At 34.3% G+C, this 18385-nt stretch overlaps 1 protein-coding gene and 1 long non-coding RNA gene across 2 annotated transcripts in view; both read right to left on the bottom strand.

Moving 5' to 3' along the window:
- Nucleotides 1-10381: 10381 nt before the first annotated feature.
- Nucleotides 10382-14349, bottom strand: LOC130013190 (uncharacterized). Its single transcript, XR_008788545.1, has 3 exons — nt 12279-14349; nt 11395-11996; nt 10382-10991 (listed from the first exon to the last, which is right to left on the bottom strand). It is a non-coding gene; the product is annotated as an uncharacterized LOC130013190 (long non-coding RNA).
- Nucleotides 14350-15266: 917 nt separating this feature from the next.
- LOC130010735 (cullin-3-like) overlaps nt 15267-18385 on the bottom strand; it is a 145661-nt gene continuing 142542 nt past the window's right edge. Inside the window, exon 13 of the mRNA XM_056098723.1 lies at nt 15267-15534. Coding sequence (XP_055954698.1) covers nt 15267-15534 — 268 coding nt within the window. The remainder of the gene's footprint in view (nt 15535-18385) is intronic.

Raw genomic sequence — 18385 nt, 5'->3', positions numbered from 1 at the left:
CACTCAACACCATCTTTTATCACCCCCTAATTTCTGCATTACCTTATTTGGTCTACCAACCATATGTCATGAACAGATAGAATTTGATGGATATTTTGATAATGGTTAGGATTTTACCAAAATATCACTGTTTTTTGGGGTTTTTTTACATATAAACACTCTATAGAAAGAGTTAACCAACAATTTTTCAAAGACCCAATATTGTCTTAAGGACCAAAGTCTTACAACTTGTCTTCTATTCTTTCAACTATACCTGGCGTTTATACTGCGTACCATATAGTCACGCTACTTATAAAGTTGCATTTAATAAAATAAAAATATTGACCTTAATCTATCGCACAAAATGCAACGTCGTCATTTATAAATATCGAACAGGTAGGCCCCAATTTAAATATCCCCGTGTATATAGTGAATAAGCCAAATTTGCCGTATGTAAATATACTGATTCTCGTAAATATACTTATTCTCATAATTATTCTCGTCTTCCGACAAGATATTATATATCTCTCCAAATTTGTACCATTCAAATGTCAACCCAACCATTTCAGACTTCACGTCTAACCATTTCATGCATAGTCCATGCAGAGCAATAACAGCACCTTGATCAAAGTAATAATTCTATCACATGTAAAGGCGTGCACGAGCTTATTCGCGCGTATTGGAAAACTGTTCGGTTGCTTTATTTGAGAACATACTGATATTACACTACTATAACATTTGTCAATTTTTTCTTTGAAAATTCTGACAAATTGGTAGCTCTTCGGGAAGGTTGATCATATCGCTTACCCCGTTTGTGTATTGTACGTTTTTATAATAGCTAGCAAATAATTTATGATATCTGAATACTTTCTGAAAGAACATATAGCTTGTTATTAGATGTTAGTTTTTAATAGGCCAATTTTTTATGATAGTCGGATATCAATCACAGATATCAAATATAAATCAATTAGATGAACAGTCCAACGCAGCTTTGAAATGAAATGAAATGAAATGGGGTTTAATGTCCTAATGTTCTGCTCCGAACTGGGCTAATGAAGACGGGCATACGCAATACAGTGTGCTATGAGGGAAATTTTGCCCGGACAGCGGCACTACGGCCTATTCTTATATTGAATACCAACTGCTAAGGGATCTTTTACGTGCACGCCAATGCGAACGACTATAACGAGCTATATTTATGTTCTTTCAGAAAGTATTCAAATATCATAAATTATTTGCTAGCTATTATAAAAACGTACAGTACACAAACCGGGTAGGCGATATGATCAACGCTTCCCGAAGAGCTACCAATTTATCAGAATTTTCAAAAAAAAATTGACAAATCTTATAGTTTAATATATAGTTCCAATACGTGCAAATAAGCTCGTGCACGCCTTTACATGTATAAATAGAATTGATAGCTGTCCTTGTCAGATCCTCCGTCCTGCATCACTGAAAAGGGGGAATCACGCAGGAATACCTGGATGAACTTTCCCGGCCAATGCAGGGATCGAACACCCGACCTCCGGACTAGCGAGCCAGCGTCTTACCCACTTAGCCATCGTGCCCCCAACAAACGCAGCTTTGAAACAAACAGCATTGTAATCTTATATTTGATTAAACTTCACATTTCATTTAGACCATAGACAATTACGTTTCCAACTGGTACGGAGAAGTAATTCAAATTTATTATTATCATCGGAGAGATGTTTGGAAATAAAGGGGACAAAGTAATATTAATACTATAAATCAAAATTTTGTTACTATATATTATTATAGTGCGCCCTTCCATGTAACTTACTTAGGGACACTTTACAAAGTGACAATTTAATCTTAAAAAAATCAAGATTATGGACATGTAGCGTCGGTTAAAAGTCTGTTTAAATAACTGTGTTTTAAATAGTTTTTTTTTAAAAGAATATATGTACAACATCTTAAACTAAATGGTAGATTATTCCATAAAACAGATACGCCTGTATCAAGAGATAGTTTGTTACTGGTTGCAGTAAATTTTACTATACACGTTTGTATGTATTCTTTTTACATGCCATAAAAAGTTTTAACCATAAATTACCTTATTTTTCAGTTTGCACGATTTTTTAAGTTAGTGAAAACAGTCAATTAATAAATCTATAAACAAAATTAACAACCGTAATTCAGACAGCAACTTCTAATACACATTTTGGTTGAAATAAATAATCCGTGTGTAGCTTGTTAATTAGTTTATTACTTTATGACCCCAATCAAGTATAAAAACACCACATTTCTTACGCAACACCTAGAGGTCAACGTTTTCAAACATTCTGATCAATCAACCATAACAAAAAGATGGCAATACTTTCCCCCAGTTTGACTGTATATACAGGATACTAGTGCTCTAATATTGTATTTTAAAAAAAACGATTGGAAATGTAGACGGTGTTATTGATGAACTATTTAAATGTTCACATCATATCCCAAGTAATTATATCGTCTAGTTCTATCGGGAGCAAATCCATCATTCAGTAATATAAGTTTATGGAACTTTAAAACCTTCGCTGAATCCACGGGACAGATACAATACCATGCTGATTTTTATTTTTCATTTCGGTGCCAACGGCTCGGCCTTCAATGCATACCATCAATTAAAGGTCAATATGTGAACTTGCGCGTTTAATCAAATGAAACAATGTCTAAAATGATTATAAAATAAACCTGATATTGCTTTCTGATGTGGCTGGGTTATTTCAGGTGCCAGTCGTAAAAATAAGAAGACAGTACATGTAAATTTACATATGGCAAATTTGACTTATTCGCTATATACCCGGGGATATTCAAATTGGGGTCTACTTGTTCGATATTTATAAATGACGACATTAAATTTTGTGCAATAGATTAAGGTCAATATTTTTATTTTATTAAATGCAACTTTATAAGTAGAGTGACTATATGGTACGCAGTATAAACGCCAGGTATAGTCGAAATAATAGAAGACAAGTTGTAAGACTTTGGTCCTTAAGACACAATATTGGATCTTTGAAAAATTGTTGGTTAACTCTTTCTGTAGTGTCAAATCCCACGTACTAATAAAAGCGCGAACGACATGTTTATATGTAAAAAAAAAAACAGTGATATTTTGGTAAAATCCTAACCATTGTCAAAATATCCATCAAATTCTATCTGTTCATGACATATGGTTGGAAGACTAAATAAGGTAATGTTCCCCCTCCCCCTGATCCATATTTGGGATGGAAATTAATGTCAAGGTCAGTCTAGGACGTGCATAAATTAGGGGGTGATAAAAGATGGTGTTGAGTGAGACTGATCAGAGCTCACCCTGGTATTCCGAGCAGCTATCATCTATTGAGAACGAGGGACCTTTGAAGCCAATCCAGCTTAATAATAAAGTTGAAGAAATAATTTAACCTGCAGTTTTATATATTAGGATCACGAGGAAAACACAACAAGGAAGTACAATCTACAAAGTCTCGAAAAATGATTACGTGTCATATCGAACGTATGTGCTTCTTTAATATGTTAGATCACAGGAAAATTCTATAATTGCATAAAAGCGGCTATTATAAATTACAAGTTCTGGAATGAGGATCATTGTGTTGTGTGCCATGTATATTTAGTGAAAAGCTAAAGTAATTTAGTTTAAATATATCATTTGTGAGGAAATTACCACTGTTCAGTTGGTTGTGCTGTATTATTTATCAATATGGAGATTTCTGTTTTATGGATATTGCTATTGAAGGTAAGTTGTACAATTTACGCAACGTGGCACGTTTTTATAAATTTAATAAATGTCAAACGGTGAGTGCGCGTCTTTTTAGTAATAAAACAGAAATATATTTCTGTTGTTTTTGCTGGATTTACTCTCTATATTCCCGTTTATTTTCAAATTGGGCGCTGACTGCTGGGTATTTATAAATGACGACATTACATTCGCCTTTCCATATACGATAGATTAAGGTCCGTATTTTTATTACATTAAATTCAACTTTATATATATGGTACGCAATACAAAAGACACGTAAGAAAAACGTAGATCATAGTGAGCACACACGCCTGTCTAAAGACCTGTCTTTAATTATACAAAGACCTGCGTAAAACACACGGTCGAATGATAAATCGCACGGTAAAACAGTTTTACTTCCCAAATTTTGATTTAACATGTACGTGTGAGATAAAGCCTGTTGGTCTTTGATTATACTCCTTTTGATGCAGTTATCGCAACTAGCGAGAAAACACGCCAATTAAACAATACACATTGACATTTATTTTTTACCGGTCAGTTAATTAACACACCTCTACTGAAAACGCACTGTCGCACAGTTTTTCACCCCTAGCGTTAATTATCTCACCTCCCAGACAGTTTTTCACCCTTGTTAATTAACACACCTTCTTTACACTTTTAACGCGGTAATACCAAGTAATAGTCGGAAAATTAATTTTCTTTCGATACACGTACAAATAACAACTATGACTGAGATTTATATGGTGGCTGTGCACAGATTCACCCTTTAGCAGTTTTCAGTGTATAGGGTCCACAGCCTTGATATACCATATTTTTACGCTATTTGAGAACGAGGGGCGGCCATTTTGTCTGTCAGTTTTGGGCCGATTTTCACGAAATTCGAACTCAGCCGTCCTCAGGGTGTAACGGTGATATAATAATACGGTTTTTTTAAATCGGATAAAAATTATGACCTTTATAGGGTCCACAAGCTAAAAACGTGATTTTTCGTACAATCAGGGGCCATAATTCAGGGAGTTACGGTCCGATATGCACGAATAACGAAAGGAATCGAGATCTTTCGGTTATAAACTTACATTTCAAGTTTCAACAAAATCGGATAAAAATTGTGACCTCTATAGGGTCCACAACCTTGATATACCATATTTTTACGCTATTTGAGAACGAACGGCGGCCATTTTGTCTGTCAATTTTGGGCCGATTTTCACGAAATTCGAACTCAGTCGTCCTTAGGGTGTAACGGTGATATAATAATACGTTTTTTTAAATCGGATAAAAATTATGACCTCTATAGAGGCCACAAGCTAAAAACGTGATTTTTCGTACAATCAGGGGCCATAATTCAGGAAGTTACGGTCCGATATGCGCGAATATCGAACCAGAGCCAAGATCTTTGGGTTATAATCTTACATTTCAAGTTTCAACAAAATTGGATAAAAATTGTGGCCTCTATAGGGTCCACAAGCTAAAAACGTGATTTTCGTACAATCAGGGGCCATAATTTAGATTAAGGTCAATATTTTTATTTTATTAAATGCAACTTTATAAGTAGCGTGACTATATGGTACGCAGTATAAACGCCAGGTATAGTTGAAAGAATAGAAGACAAGTTGTAAGACTTTGGTCCTTAAGACAATATTGGGTCTTTGAAAAATTGTTGGTTAACTCTTTCTATAGAGTGTTTATATGTAAAAAAACCCCAAAAAACAGTGATATTTTGGTAAAATCCTAACCATTATCAAAATATCCATCAAATTCTATCTGTTCATGACATATGGTTGGTAGACCAAATAAGGTAATGCAGAAATTAGGGGGTGATAAAAGATGGTGTTGAGTGAGACTGATCAGAGCTCACCCAGGTATTCCGAGCAGCTATCATTTATTGAGAACGAGGGAACTTTGAAGCCAATCCAGCTTAATAATAAAGTTGAAGAAATAATTTAACCTGCAGTTTTATATATTAGGATCACGAGGAAAACACAACAAGGAAGTACAATCTACAAAGTCTCGAAAAATGATTACGTGTCATATCGAACGTATGTGCTTCTTTGATATGTTAGATCACAGGAAAATTCTATAATTGCATAAAAGCGGCTATTATAAATTACAAGTTCTGGAATGAGGATCATTGTGTTGTGTGCCATGTATATTTAGTGAAAAGCTAAAGTAATTTAGTTTAAATATATCATTTGTGAGGAAATTACCACTGTTCAGTTGGTTGTGCTGTATTATTTATCAATATGGAGATTTCTGTTTTATGGATATTGCTATTGAAGGTAAGTTGTACAATTTACGCAACGTGGCACGTTTTTATAAATTTAATAAATGTCAAACGGTGAGTGCGCGTCTTTTTAGTAATAAAACAGAAATATATTTCTGTTGTTTTTGCTGGATTTACTCTCTATATTCCCGTTTATTTTCAAATTGGGCACTGACTGCTTGGTATTTATAAATGACGACATTACATTCGCCTTTCCATATACGATAGATTAAGGTCCGTATTTTTATTACATTAAATTCAACTTTATATATATGGTACGCAATACAAAAGACACGTAAGAGAAACGTAGATCATAGCGAGCACACACGCCTGTCTAAAGACCTGTCTTTAATTATACAAAGACCTGCGTAAAACACACGGTCGAATGATAAATCGCACGGTAAAACAGTTTTACTTCCCAAATTTTGATTTAACATGTACGTGTGAGATAAAGCCTGTTGGTCTTTGATTATACTCCTTTTGATGCAGTTATCGCAACTAGCGAGAAAACACGCCAATTAAACAATACACATTGACATTTATTTTTTACCGGTCAGTTAATTAACACACCTCTACTGAAAACGCACTGTCGCACAGTTTTTCACCCCTAGCGTTAATTATCTCACCTCCCAGACAGTTTTTCACCCTTGTTAATTAACACACCTTCTTTACACTTTTAACGCGGTAATACCAAGTAATAGTCGGAAAATTAATTTTCTTTCGATACACGTACAAATAACAACTATGACTGAGATTTATATGGTGGCTGTGCACAGATTCACCCTTTAGCAGTTTTCAGTGTATAGGGTCCACAGCCTTGATATACCATATTTTTACGCTATTTGAGAACGAGGGGCGGCCATTTTGTCTGTCAGTTTTGGGCCGATTTTCACGAAATTCGAACTCAGCCGTCCTCAGGGTGTAACGGTGATATAATAATAATACGGTTTTTTAAATCGGATAAAAATTATGACCTTTATAGGGTCCACAAGCTAAAAACGTGATTTTTCGTACAATCAGGGGCCATAATTCAGGGAGTTACGGTCCGATATGCACGAATAACGAAAGGAATCGAGATCTTTCGGTTATAAACTTACATTTCAAGTTTCAACAAAATCGGATAAAAATTGTGACCTCTATAGGGTCCACAACCTTGATATACCATATTTTTACGCTATTTGAGAACGAACGGCGGCCATTTTGTCTGTCAATTTTGGGCCGATTTTCACGAAATTCGAACTCAGTCGTCCTTAGGGTGTAACGGTGATATAATAATACGTTTTTTTAAATCGGATAAAAATTATGACCTCTATAGAGGCCACAAGCTAAAAACGTGATTTTTCGTACAATCAGGGGCCATAATTCAGGAAGTTACGGTCCGATATGCGCGAATATCGAACCAGAGCCAAGATCTTTGGGTTATAATCTTACATTTCAAGTTTCAACAAAATTGGATAAAAATTGTGACCTCTATAGGGTCCACAAGCTAAAAACGTGATTTTCGTACAATCAGGGGCCATAATCCATGAAGTTTCGATCCGATACATGCCAATATCGAAAGCCGCTAAGATCTTTCGGGGATAAACCTATATTTCAAGTTTTGTCAAAATCGGATAAGAATTGTCACCTGTAGAGAGTCCACAAACAATTGTGGACGGACGTCCGGACGGACAGGGGCAACGTCATAATACGTCCACATGAAAACGTGGGCGTATAAAAATCAGAATTGATTATGAAAGTTGATAGTTTAAAAGGAAGATCAGAGAAATTAAAAGTAAAAAATAATAAGTTAAGAAGAGCTATTTTTGATAAAATAAAGAACAAGGGGGTTAAATTGAATGATACAAATAATACTGAATTGTTAAGTTTGGAAAACAGTTTTGGAGCAGTAATGCCAGTATGCTAAATTAAACAAGAAGACCTGTATGCGTTGGCACCCAATGATAATCAAATGGTGTCTGTACATGAAGAGCAAGAGTAGGAAAGCATATGATGCTGTCAGAAATACTGGTTTTGTAGCTCTTCCAAATGATAGGACATTGTTTGATTATAGTCATATACTTCCCAATAAAACTGGCTTTAACAGTGATATCACATATCATCTTATCCAGGAGGCAAGAGAATTGGGAATGTATGATGAAAAGCATATGTCGTATGTTGGAATACTCCAAGATGAAGTTAAGGTTTCAGAGGGTTTAGTGTATGATAAAAACAGCGGCGAACTTGTTGGTTTTGTTGATCTTAATGAAACCAGCAATGAATTAATTAACTTAGAGCATATTTTAGATGACACTAGATGCTCGTTATTATGGTAAGAGGCATTACCTCAAATTTAAAATATCTGATAGCCTGTTTCCCCACAAAAGGCATCACAGCAGATTTTCTCCATCCAATCTTGTGGGAAACGATAGAAATCCTAGAATATGACTGTGAACTGAAACCCGTATTTATAACGTGTGACGGTGCTTCAGCTAATCGAAGATTTTTGAATTGCACAACATGGGTGTGGAAGATACTCTTTTTGGACATGGAATCCATTTTCATTTCCTAAAAGGAAAATTTATTTCATTTCTGATGTGCTACATCTATTAAAAACAATACGAAACTGCTTTTCGAACTCTCATTCCCACAACAAAAAGAGACAACTGTGGAATGCTGGAAAAGACATCAACTGGATGCATATTGTTCGCCTATATGAAGAGTTTATTGAGACTAATTTGTATTCACATGCCCATAAAATGACTAGAGCACACATTGATTTAACTCCATTTTCAAAGATGAAAGTGAACTTTGCAGCACAAGTTTTAAGTGACACAGTAACCTGTGCTCTCGAAGAAGCATATGACGATTCAGTTTTAGGTACTGTTGAATTTATAAAACACATGAATAAATTCTTCGATTTTTTGAATACGAGAAATCTACTTGAGTGTAAGCGCACAAGAAATCCAAACTTAGGCGCCTATACTTCGGTAGATGATCCAAGATTTACGTATCTCCTTTATGATTTCCTTTCTTATTTCAACAGGTGGGAAAAATCAGTTGAAGAAAGACCTGGATCCTATTCCAAGTCACAGAAACAAGGCATGTTGTTAAGCAAACAAACTTTAAAAGGTCTTCGCATAAGTGTTAATTCAATTGTTGAATGTTCTAAATTTCTTTTAAGGGTTGGTGTGGAGTATGTTCTGACTAGCAGATTTAATCAAGATTCCCTTGAAGAACAGTTTTCACATTTTAGACATAAAGGTGGAGCTAACGACAATCCAACTATCTATGATATTAAAAACAATTTGTCACAAATGCGTGTAATTGGATCCACTGCACTTGCCCCAATTCATGGCAATATTACTGGTCGCAGGAAATCAGGGGGGCTTTCCTTAGACAATAGACCCATTTCTAAGAGGCCCAGGTTATAGAGGATAAAAATTAGTTGTCTTTTAAAACGGCTCACAAGTTAAGTATTTAAAATCATTTATATTCCGCAGTCCATTAAAGTTTTTTTGGCCGTATGACTCTTCCCAGATAAAAGTTACCTGAAAAGAAAAGGAAGAGCCAGCAGTAAAACATTTATAGGAAGTTTTGTATAGTGGTGTGTGGATGAGGAATGTACTTTTCCGCTTCTTAGTAACCTGGAGAGAGGAGATTTGCAGTTGTTTTTATAAGTATAGGAATAGGGAACTACATAACTAGTTACACAAGAGGGAACTGGCGCTGTAGGACAGCATGGTGGTTCAGCCTGCTGAGTTATGTTTTAATATAATAAATAATAATTAAAATAGGTAATGTTGTTGGAAAATATGGTGGTTCAGCCGCATACATGTGTTCTTTGAGGTAATAGGGAACTACATATTAACTGGTTACGAAAGATGGAACTGGCATTGTAGGACAGTATGGCGGTTCAGCCTGCTGAGTTATTCAATATGGTATAATAAATAAAACAGGTAACCAGGGTTTTAAAAATTCATATATGTACATGTATATAGTTTGCGAATGTAAAGGCTACAATCACATTATTGCTGGCGGTCTAGTTTATGACCACTACTGTTGCTTTTGTGATTATGGTCTTTATGGTTCTTGCTGAATTCTTTTTTATTGAAGTTTTGTAATAGAGATATGTAGCTAACGTTACTGACTTCACCTACCCCAGACCATGGTAATAAGTTGAAAACCAAAAACATAAGTATTAATCCATTTATTTTTTTGCTAAGTTGTTTGATTTTACAAAAACTATGTAATAATTTTATCATACTGCATTGTTATTTTAAAGCCAATTGAAATTTTATTGTAAATATTTGCTATTTAAATTGTTGTATTTTTTGTTAAATTTCAAAATCCTAATAAATACATGATAAATCGAAACCCTATTTTGTTTTTTTTTAGTCCACGCACATGACTAAAAAGGACTCAATTTGGTGCCATTCTGCTAACTGAACTGTAAGAGGCCTAGGTTATAGAGTTTATAAATTAATGTATCTACATGTATTATTGAAGCTTTGTAAATTAGGTATAGAGACATTGAGCTAACGTTATTAACTTCATCTACCCGCAGATGAATGACCATGTTAAGAAGTTGAAGACCAAAAATATAAGTATTAATTCATTTATTTTTCTGCTAAGTTGTCTAATTCTACAAACTATATAGATCTAATAAAAAGTAATAAATAAAATATAATAAAAAAGCTGTTGTGTATAAAAAAAAGACACTTTAAAACACAGTTTTCAAAAATTGGTGTTGTGAGAAGAGTTCTCCATTTGTCATAAGTTAAAACAGGATTGAAAAAAAAAACACGTGGGAAAACAAACCACTTGCTTATGTGGAAAAGTGAAGTTCTCACAGTAAAAACCACATAGCTGGACCCGTACATTATTTACATATTAAAAACTGTTCATGCAATTACTTCCATATAGTTAAACATTAGTTAAAAGTCCTTTAAAAGGGTTCACAACTTCAGCAATTAAAAACCATTTATAGTCTGCAGTTTTCTTTGGATATGACTCTTCCCAGATAAAAGTTACCTGAAAAGAAAAAGAAAGAGCCAGCAGTAAAACATTTATAGGAATAATACATAAATTAAATAGATTTATATGCACTGTCATTGTTAATAAATGATTGTGTCGGTCCCTATTCCTTTTATCATTATTTTTCCTTAATATATTATTATGTTAGATCATACAAAAGCCTATTTTGTTTTTTATCTTGGGGTCAAGGTGTTTAAAATTATACAAAAGTGCAAGTATGTTGATTGTTGACCTTTTTAATCTTTGTTGCTATTACAAATTTAACCTCCAATACCTGACATGTATCTATTATTGGTTGATGTAATTAATCAGGAAATACTTAAGGGACTGACAATTGATTAAGTAACCTGACATTGATCCTAGGTGCTAACACAACAGAGATTTCTTTAATACTTAATACCTCTTGATCCTCATTACATGTACTATTAATGATTTTGTTGAGAGGATGTACAATAAATCCAGCAATATAAAACAGCACACTTTGGTCAGAGTATGATATATCTGTTGGTTCTACCTCAGAGGATTTTTCAATATTTTTGTTAGTAGTTTGAAGTAAAACTGTAACTAATTTCTGTAAGAAAGATTGGATGAATGAATGCCTGATATGCAGATCAGCATTTGCAAAAATTAGCAGTCTTGAAAAATCGGAACAGAATTTATCATCTAGCCGCAAAACATGAAAAGCTTTACACATATGTTCTCGGTCAGATCCCATTGACTATCCTACTCCAAGTTTCGAAAATATTGAAAACAGTGGGCTTTCTAGGTGTACTTGAATCTTCTTTTTGGCCTCACAAGATTCACTGATTGTGACACCAATTAAATTGACGTTTCTTCTTTTTTCCGAAAGTACCCTACCGGATGTCATCTGAGCTAGGGTTAGTACAATAGCTTCTATAAGAATTGTTTGAAAAAATTCAAAAATTCTCAGTGGTGACCCATCTCCTTTTTCACTTTTGTCAGCGTCCGTACACTGCTCTGTGTTTGTCCTATTTTCGTGGGCTGAAATAGAAAAAAAGTTTTGACTTATTTATTTGTTTTATAAATATTATATTGTCAATTATATCAATGAACTGGGTATATAATTTTAAAAATATATAAATTAATCATTATAGTTAATTGTTTTGTCTACTGTATACTCAAGAATAAATTCAAATACTGTCATGGTAAAGCATACATCTTATATTTTATTATTATTATCATCTGCCCAGTCAATCAACTTATCAAGACAAGTGATTATTTAAATTCTTTTGTTAGTGTTAGGTGAGATAAGTTGATATTTACCTTTCAAGTCTGGCATATTATGGGTTATATTCACATGTCCACGAAAACCACGAATGGTTTTATAAATCTTTCTACAAACTGGACATATATATGTTTGTACGGGTCGTATGTTTTCTTCTTCGCCAACTAGGCGAGGATCAGGATTATATTCGTCTGAACTTGTGTCATCCCTCACCCTTTCATTGTCATGCCCAGTGAATTCTCTTAATAGATCCTCTAAGTCCATATCGGAATCATCCCAGTGGATATAATCGGTGTTCATTGTGCGTTGGATTGTATATTAGCAAAAAATATAAACATCCGACGGCTCGCTGATTTATTTTATAGGTCTTGTAAGCCATTCTACTCATAATGGAGCAGTACGCATGTCGGGTAACTACAGACACCGCTAAGGGACATAACTCGTTAACAACTTCCGTTAGGTTAATAAGCCGTTGCCAGTCCATGTATTATAAGGTCCATGATTTTAATAAATTTATATTATAAAAAAAGCAAAGTTTAAAGTGTATGAATAAAGCAATTCTCACTCACACTGCATTTATATTTAATTTATTCAATAGCAAAGTGACATTATTATTAAATATCGTACAGCCCTAGCTATATTGTCCGGGCAGTCAACAAGAGTTGTCGCATATTTTTACCGTAATGAAACATTTATAATACATTAAAATCTGATTAAGAGTAACAACTCATTAAGTTAAAGTAATTATCAGAAAACCATTAGAATTTGTTTGGTTTTTATAAAGTTCTGCCCCATGCTAACGTTTAGTATACAAAACTTTTAACATCATGGATTTAGCTGTTCAAGTCATAAAGATTCATTGAAAATCAATATACTTGTTCGACTCAAGACCTTAAACTCTGTGTATCAATCTGAAGTCAATCGGATGATAAGTTTAGCCTCTAGAGCATCACAGGATTTTTCAAAGTGATCAAGGGCCATAACTCTGGTAAAAATTATTGAAAATCGTTGAAAATGGCTAGGATTCTTCATCTCATGACCTTAAACACTGTGTATAAATTTAAAGTCAATCAGATATTAACTTTAGCCTCTAGAGCGTCCACAAGGTTTTTCAAAGTGATCAAGGGCCATAACTCTGGCAGTAATTATCGAAAATCGCTGAAAATCAATAGGCTTCTTTGTCTCATGACCTTAAACACTGTGTATAAATTTAAAGTCAATCGGATATTAACTTTGACCTCTAGAGCGTCCACAAGATTTTTCAAAGTGATCAAGGGCCATAACTCTGGCAGTAATTATCGGAAATTGCTGAAAATCAATAGGCTTCTTTGTCTCATGACCTTAAACACTGTGTATAAATTTAAAGTCAATCGGATATTAACTTCAGCCTATAGAGCGTCCACAAGCAATTGTTGACACCGGCCGGACGGACAGGGGCGACACAATATACGACCCCATTTCAATGTGGGCGTATAAAAAGGGATACAGCTACCTCGAAAACGTATATTTTCCCGCCAAAACTGACCGCCATCTCGAATAACCCCCAATATTGACTCAACGGGAACACTTATCACAAAAGTGTGTATGGAAATAGATTCAGTAACCCCAAAAATGTATATTTTGATACCAAACTCCATTATATTATGATAATTGGGTGGAAATAGGAATTTACAAGCCAAAACCAGCGGCCATTTTGGATTTTGCTAATTTGACGCATTTGGGCACGGATTTCGAACTGAGAGTTTTTTTGGTGATAATATTAATATATGTCAAGACCGACCATAAACCGTGGTCAGCATTTCTATTACAGCAACTGCCTGCACTTATGCTATCTTGCCTGGACTACAACACATAAAGAAATAAAGTAACCAGTGAAAAAGAGTCTAGGGCAAGATTGTGTAAGACATACACTTGTAAGACCTATATTTGTTCTAGTAGATAAAAAAATTGATTAATTTGTCCAGTATTTTAACAAATATTAACAGTCTTATTAAGAGGAAATTTACTACATAGTAAATTTTGCACATCATCTTCACTGTATTTGTAACTATGAAATTGAGTTTAACGATCTAATTTTCTGCACAAACCAGGCTTATGAAGATTGTTGTCAAGATGAAGAAACACTAAACTAATTTAGATGTAAGACTTACCCATTTGTATTTTAACTCTAAATAATTTAGATGTAAATTGATCATTAACTGTAAATACATGAGCAGCTTCTGTAAAACATACAAATGAAGATGATTATTCAAAGTTTGATTTTCATACAGTAAGGCTCATAATATGTCTATACAGAAAACTGTTTAACATTAATTCCTTTGCTAAATTATATTCCTTCCTCAGACAGTCAACAGAATTATGGCATAGATCTAACGTCATGCATCATCCGATTCTCGAAAAATACCAGTCCATAAGCTTTCACAGGAAGTAAAAGGCTGGATTAGATGCCCTGTCTACTTCTACAAGTACATGTATGTTAATTCAATCATGTAATTGAACCCACATAATTGCTGAAGTTCAGATGTAAACTTTATTTTGTGAACAGACGTCTGTATTACCCGTAACAATCAGAATCCATGCCTTAAAAAACTTGACAATTCAAATATCAAAACTGAGACTTTCTACTTCTATCATGACAGCACAACTATCATAACCCCATAAATATAATGACAAAGATATCTATATTTTACCTATATCCTTTGTTTTGGGGTCTTTATGTAAAATTCTTTGTGCTAATTTACCAACGGCTAAAGATTGAAGGGCTCGAGTTAATTCTCTTTCTGGCACATCCGTATGGTTTTTTATTTCCTAAAATATAGCATAACACAACTTAAATATCAGAATGGACTGTAGTACACTTTAAAAGAAAATCTTATTATAGTAAATATCAAAATATATAATTGATAAATAATGTATTCCCGTACAAAGCATCTCGGGAGTAAGAACCAATTCATCACATTATTGCAACAACAACTTCAGAATTTTGCTCAAAAATATCTTGATAGCAATATAATCTGGATACCTTTTCAACTGGTAATAAATCCATCTAAATTAAAAACAAGTAGAAATGTATTTACCTCATATGTCCATTTTTCTCTACTATTATTAAATAACATCAATATACACATCTGATAAGTAGAAACTTGTAATATATGTTTACGTGGATTCTTGGCACTGGCCCCGCTACTTTCTCCATCATCTTTTTTAGGGCCATAAAAGGTAGCATGAAGATCGGCTGAACCAAGTTGAGGCTGTAAAGTCAGCTGACGACCGCTGTGTTTCGCCAAATAAAATCTAACAGACATAAATAAAAGATAGGTTGCCAGGCAAGGAAACATATGTCCACAGCAGCTATATCGTCCAGGCAGTCAACAAGAGTTGTCGCATATTTTTACTTTTTTCGGTAATGAAACATTTATAATACATTAATATCTGATTAAGAGTAACAACTCATTAAGTAATTATCAGAAAACCATTAGAATTTGTTTAGTTTTTATAAAGTTCTGCCCCATGCTAACGTTTAGTATACAAAACTTTTAACATCATGGATCTACCTGTTCAAGACCTTAAACTCTGTGTATCAATCATTGAAAATCAATATGATTCTTCATCTCATGGCCTCAAACACTGTGTATAAATTTAAAGTCAATCGGATATTAACTTTAGCATCTAGAGCATCAACAAGATTTTTCAAAGTGATCAAGGGCCATAACTCTGGCAGTAATTATCTGAAATTGTTGAAAATCAATAGGCTTCTTCGTCTCATGACCTTAAACACTGTGTATAAATTTAAAGTCAATCGGATATTAACTTTAGCCTCTAGAGCGTCCACAAGATTTTTCAAAGTGATCAAGGGCCCTAACTCTGGCAGTAATTATCCGAAATTGTTGAAAATCAATATGGTTCTTCATCTCATGGCCTCAAAACTGTGTATAAATTTAAAGTCAATCGGATATTAACTTTAGCCTCTAGAGCGTCCACGTCCACAATATTTTCAAAGTGACCAAGGGCCATAATTCTGGCAGTAATTATCCGAAATCTTTGAAAATCATAACTTTAGCAGTAATTATCCAAAATCATTGAAAATCAATATGATTCTTCTTTTCATGGCCTCAAACACTGTGTATAAATTTAAAGTCAATCGGATATTAACTTTAGCCTCTAGAGCATCAACAAGATTTTTCAAAGTGATCAAGGGCCATAACTCTGGCAGTAATTATCGGAAATCGCTGAAAATCAATAGGCTTTTTCGTCTCATGACCGTAAACACTGTGTATAAATTTAAAGTCAATCGGATATTAACTTTAGCCTCTAGAGCATCCTCAAGATTTTTCAAAGTGATCAAGGGCCATAACTCTGGCAGTAATTATCGGAAATCGCTGAAAATTAAAATTAAGAGTGTATCTGCGAGAAGACCATGCAAAAATCGCAAAAAGTCCTAAGATGGGGGGGTCGGAAGTTTTTGCCCCTAGGGGCAAGAGGTAACATGCTGAAGTGGTTACAGTCTGATGTCGCTCTAAAATACTGTACAGGAATTATTCATTTTATTGGTAAAATTGCGGTTTTCACATGTGTATTTATCACCCTTTTTAAGAACAGACTGCATTCTATGGTGGAATAGCAACCTTCTAATTTTGACCCTGTCTGATAAAGCGGGTGGTCAACTTCTACCCCAGCACTAATTTGAAAAAAAAAAAATCAGTACATACTAATTTTGTGTGGACTTGTTTTAGGGTACCATATTCACATTGTCCTTATAGTGCAGAAAAAGATACTGTAACTTTTTCTTTCATGGTCGCAAGTAGAATTTCTTTGGATGGTTTTGAAGTGCTAAGCACATAGTATCCATAGGTGTAAAAAAAATGACAGGAATACAACATACTTAAAATATACAGCTTATTGAAAAGTGCTAAAAATAAGCTTTTGTGATACATTTTTTTGCAAATTTAATTAGAGAAATAAAATTTTGGACTTTTATACGTTTTCATCATATCCATAGCCATTATTTGTACCATGTTGTACTCTATATAAGTGTGTATTCGTATTTATTGTATATTTGGTATTGTCATTATGTCCCTTTAACATATTTGTTGTATTGTCTCTTTAAGATTTCATTTTCAAACAGGTTACCGAAAATGGCAACAAAATGTTTAATTTCAGAGCATGTTTCCACTATTCATTTTGGGACACATCCACTGATTTCTACAATACAGAAATGTGGAAGCTTAAATCCTAATTGCGTCGAAGTGGGTGACATTGAACAGTGTAGTATGGTAGCTACAGCTCTCGGGCACCGTCAGCTGCACCTTCAGGGCCGGATTTAGAATAAGAGAGGCCCTAGGCAAACCCCCCGAACAGGGCCCTAGGACAAGCAACTCGGTGAGAGGGTGGGTTGGGGGAAGTCATGCGGTTGGTGGTTCGAATCTCACTTTGAGGTGAATTTTTCATTTTCGTTGGATTATTTTATTTAAAATAATGTCTATTTGAGAGTAATGGATATGTTTGTTAAGATTGAGCACGTCGAAACTCCAATGGAAGGTCGTGGACAACTCGGAAGCCAATTCCCGTTGACGCCAGATGAGCCATGAACGATTACAGGCCTTTGAAAGTATTTTTTTTCAAGACATTTTTATAAAACAGATACTAATGTATTTTAGGGCTGGTAGTAAACACCATATGAATGAAAAGGAAAATAAATTGTTAGGTTTTTTTTTTATCTACTACGGTTAATTATCTCCAAAATAGGGAAATTACAGATTAATTTCATGGGTTATTGTTTCCTTTAACTAGTTTTTGTCAAGTCGATTCCGGTCATTTTTATTTTTTGTATCAAATGTTGGGAGGTTGCTTGTTCATGTGAGCATACATTTTTTAAACCCACCCCATGAAAGAAGTAGTTATAGGGTGTCAAACTTTGGGTGACGAAAAATTTAGACAGACTTTGATATCCAGTCCGTATACAGATCTCGTTCGCCAGAATCGTCTGAAGTTAATATTGTGGTAACAGCACTGAGTCATCGATAAACTGTGTGAGTTTGGTCTTTCTGCTACGTATAGTAAAGGTGTAAGGACTTGCCAAAGTTGGTATTTGAGAAAAGACAGATTTTGGCAATTTCACCATATGAAAAATGTTTTTTCAATTTTC

This window comes from Patella vulgata, chromosome 1 (assembly GCF_932274485.2).
Source record: "Patella vulgata chromosome 1, xgPatVulg1.2, whole genome shotgun sequence".
Lineage (NCBI taxonomy): Eukaryota > Metazoa > Mollusca > Gastropoda > Patellidae > Patella > Patella vulgata.
This window is presented reverse-complemented; position numbering and strand designations above follow the sequence as displayed.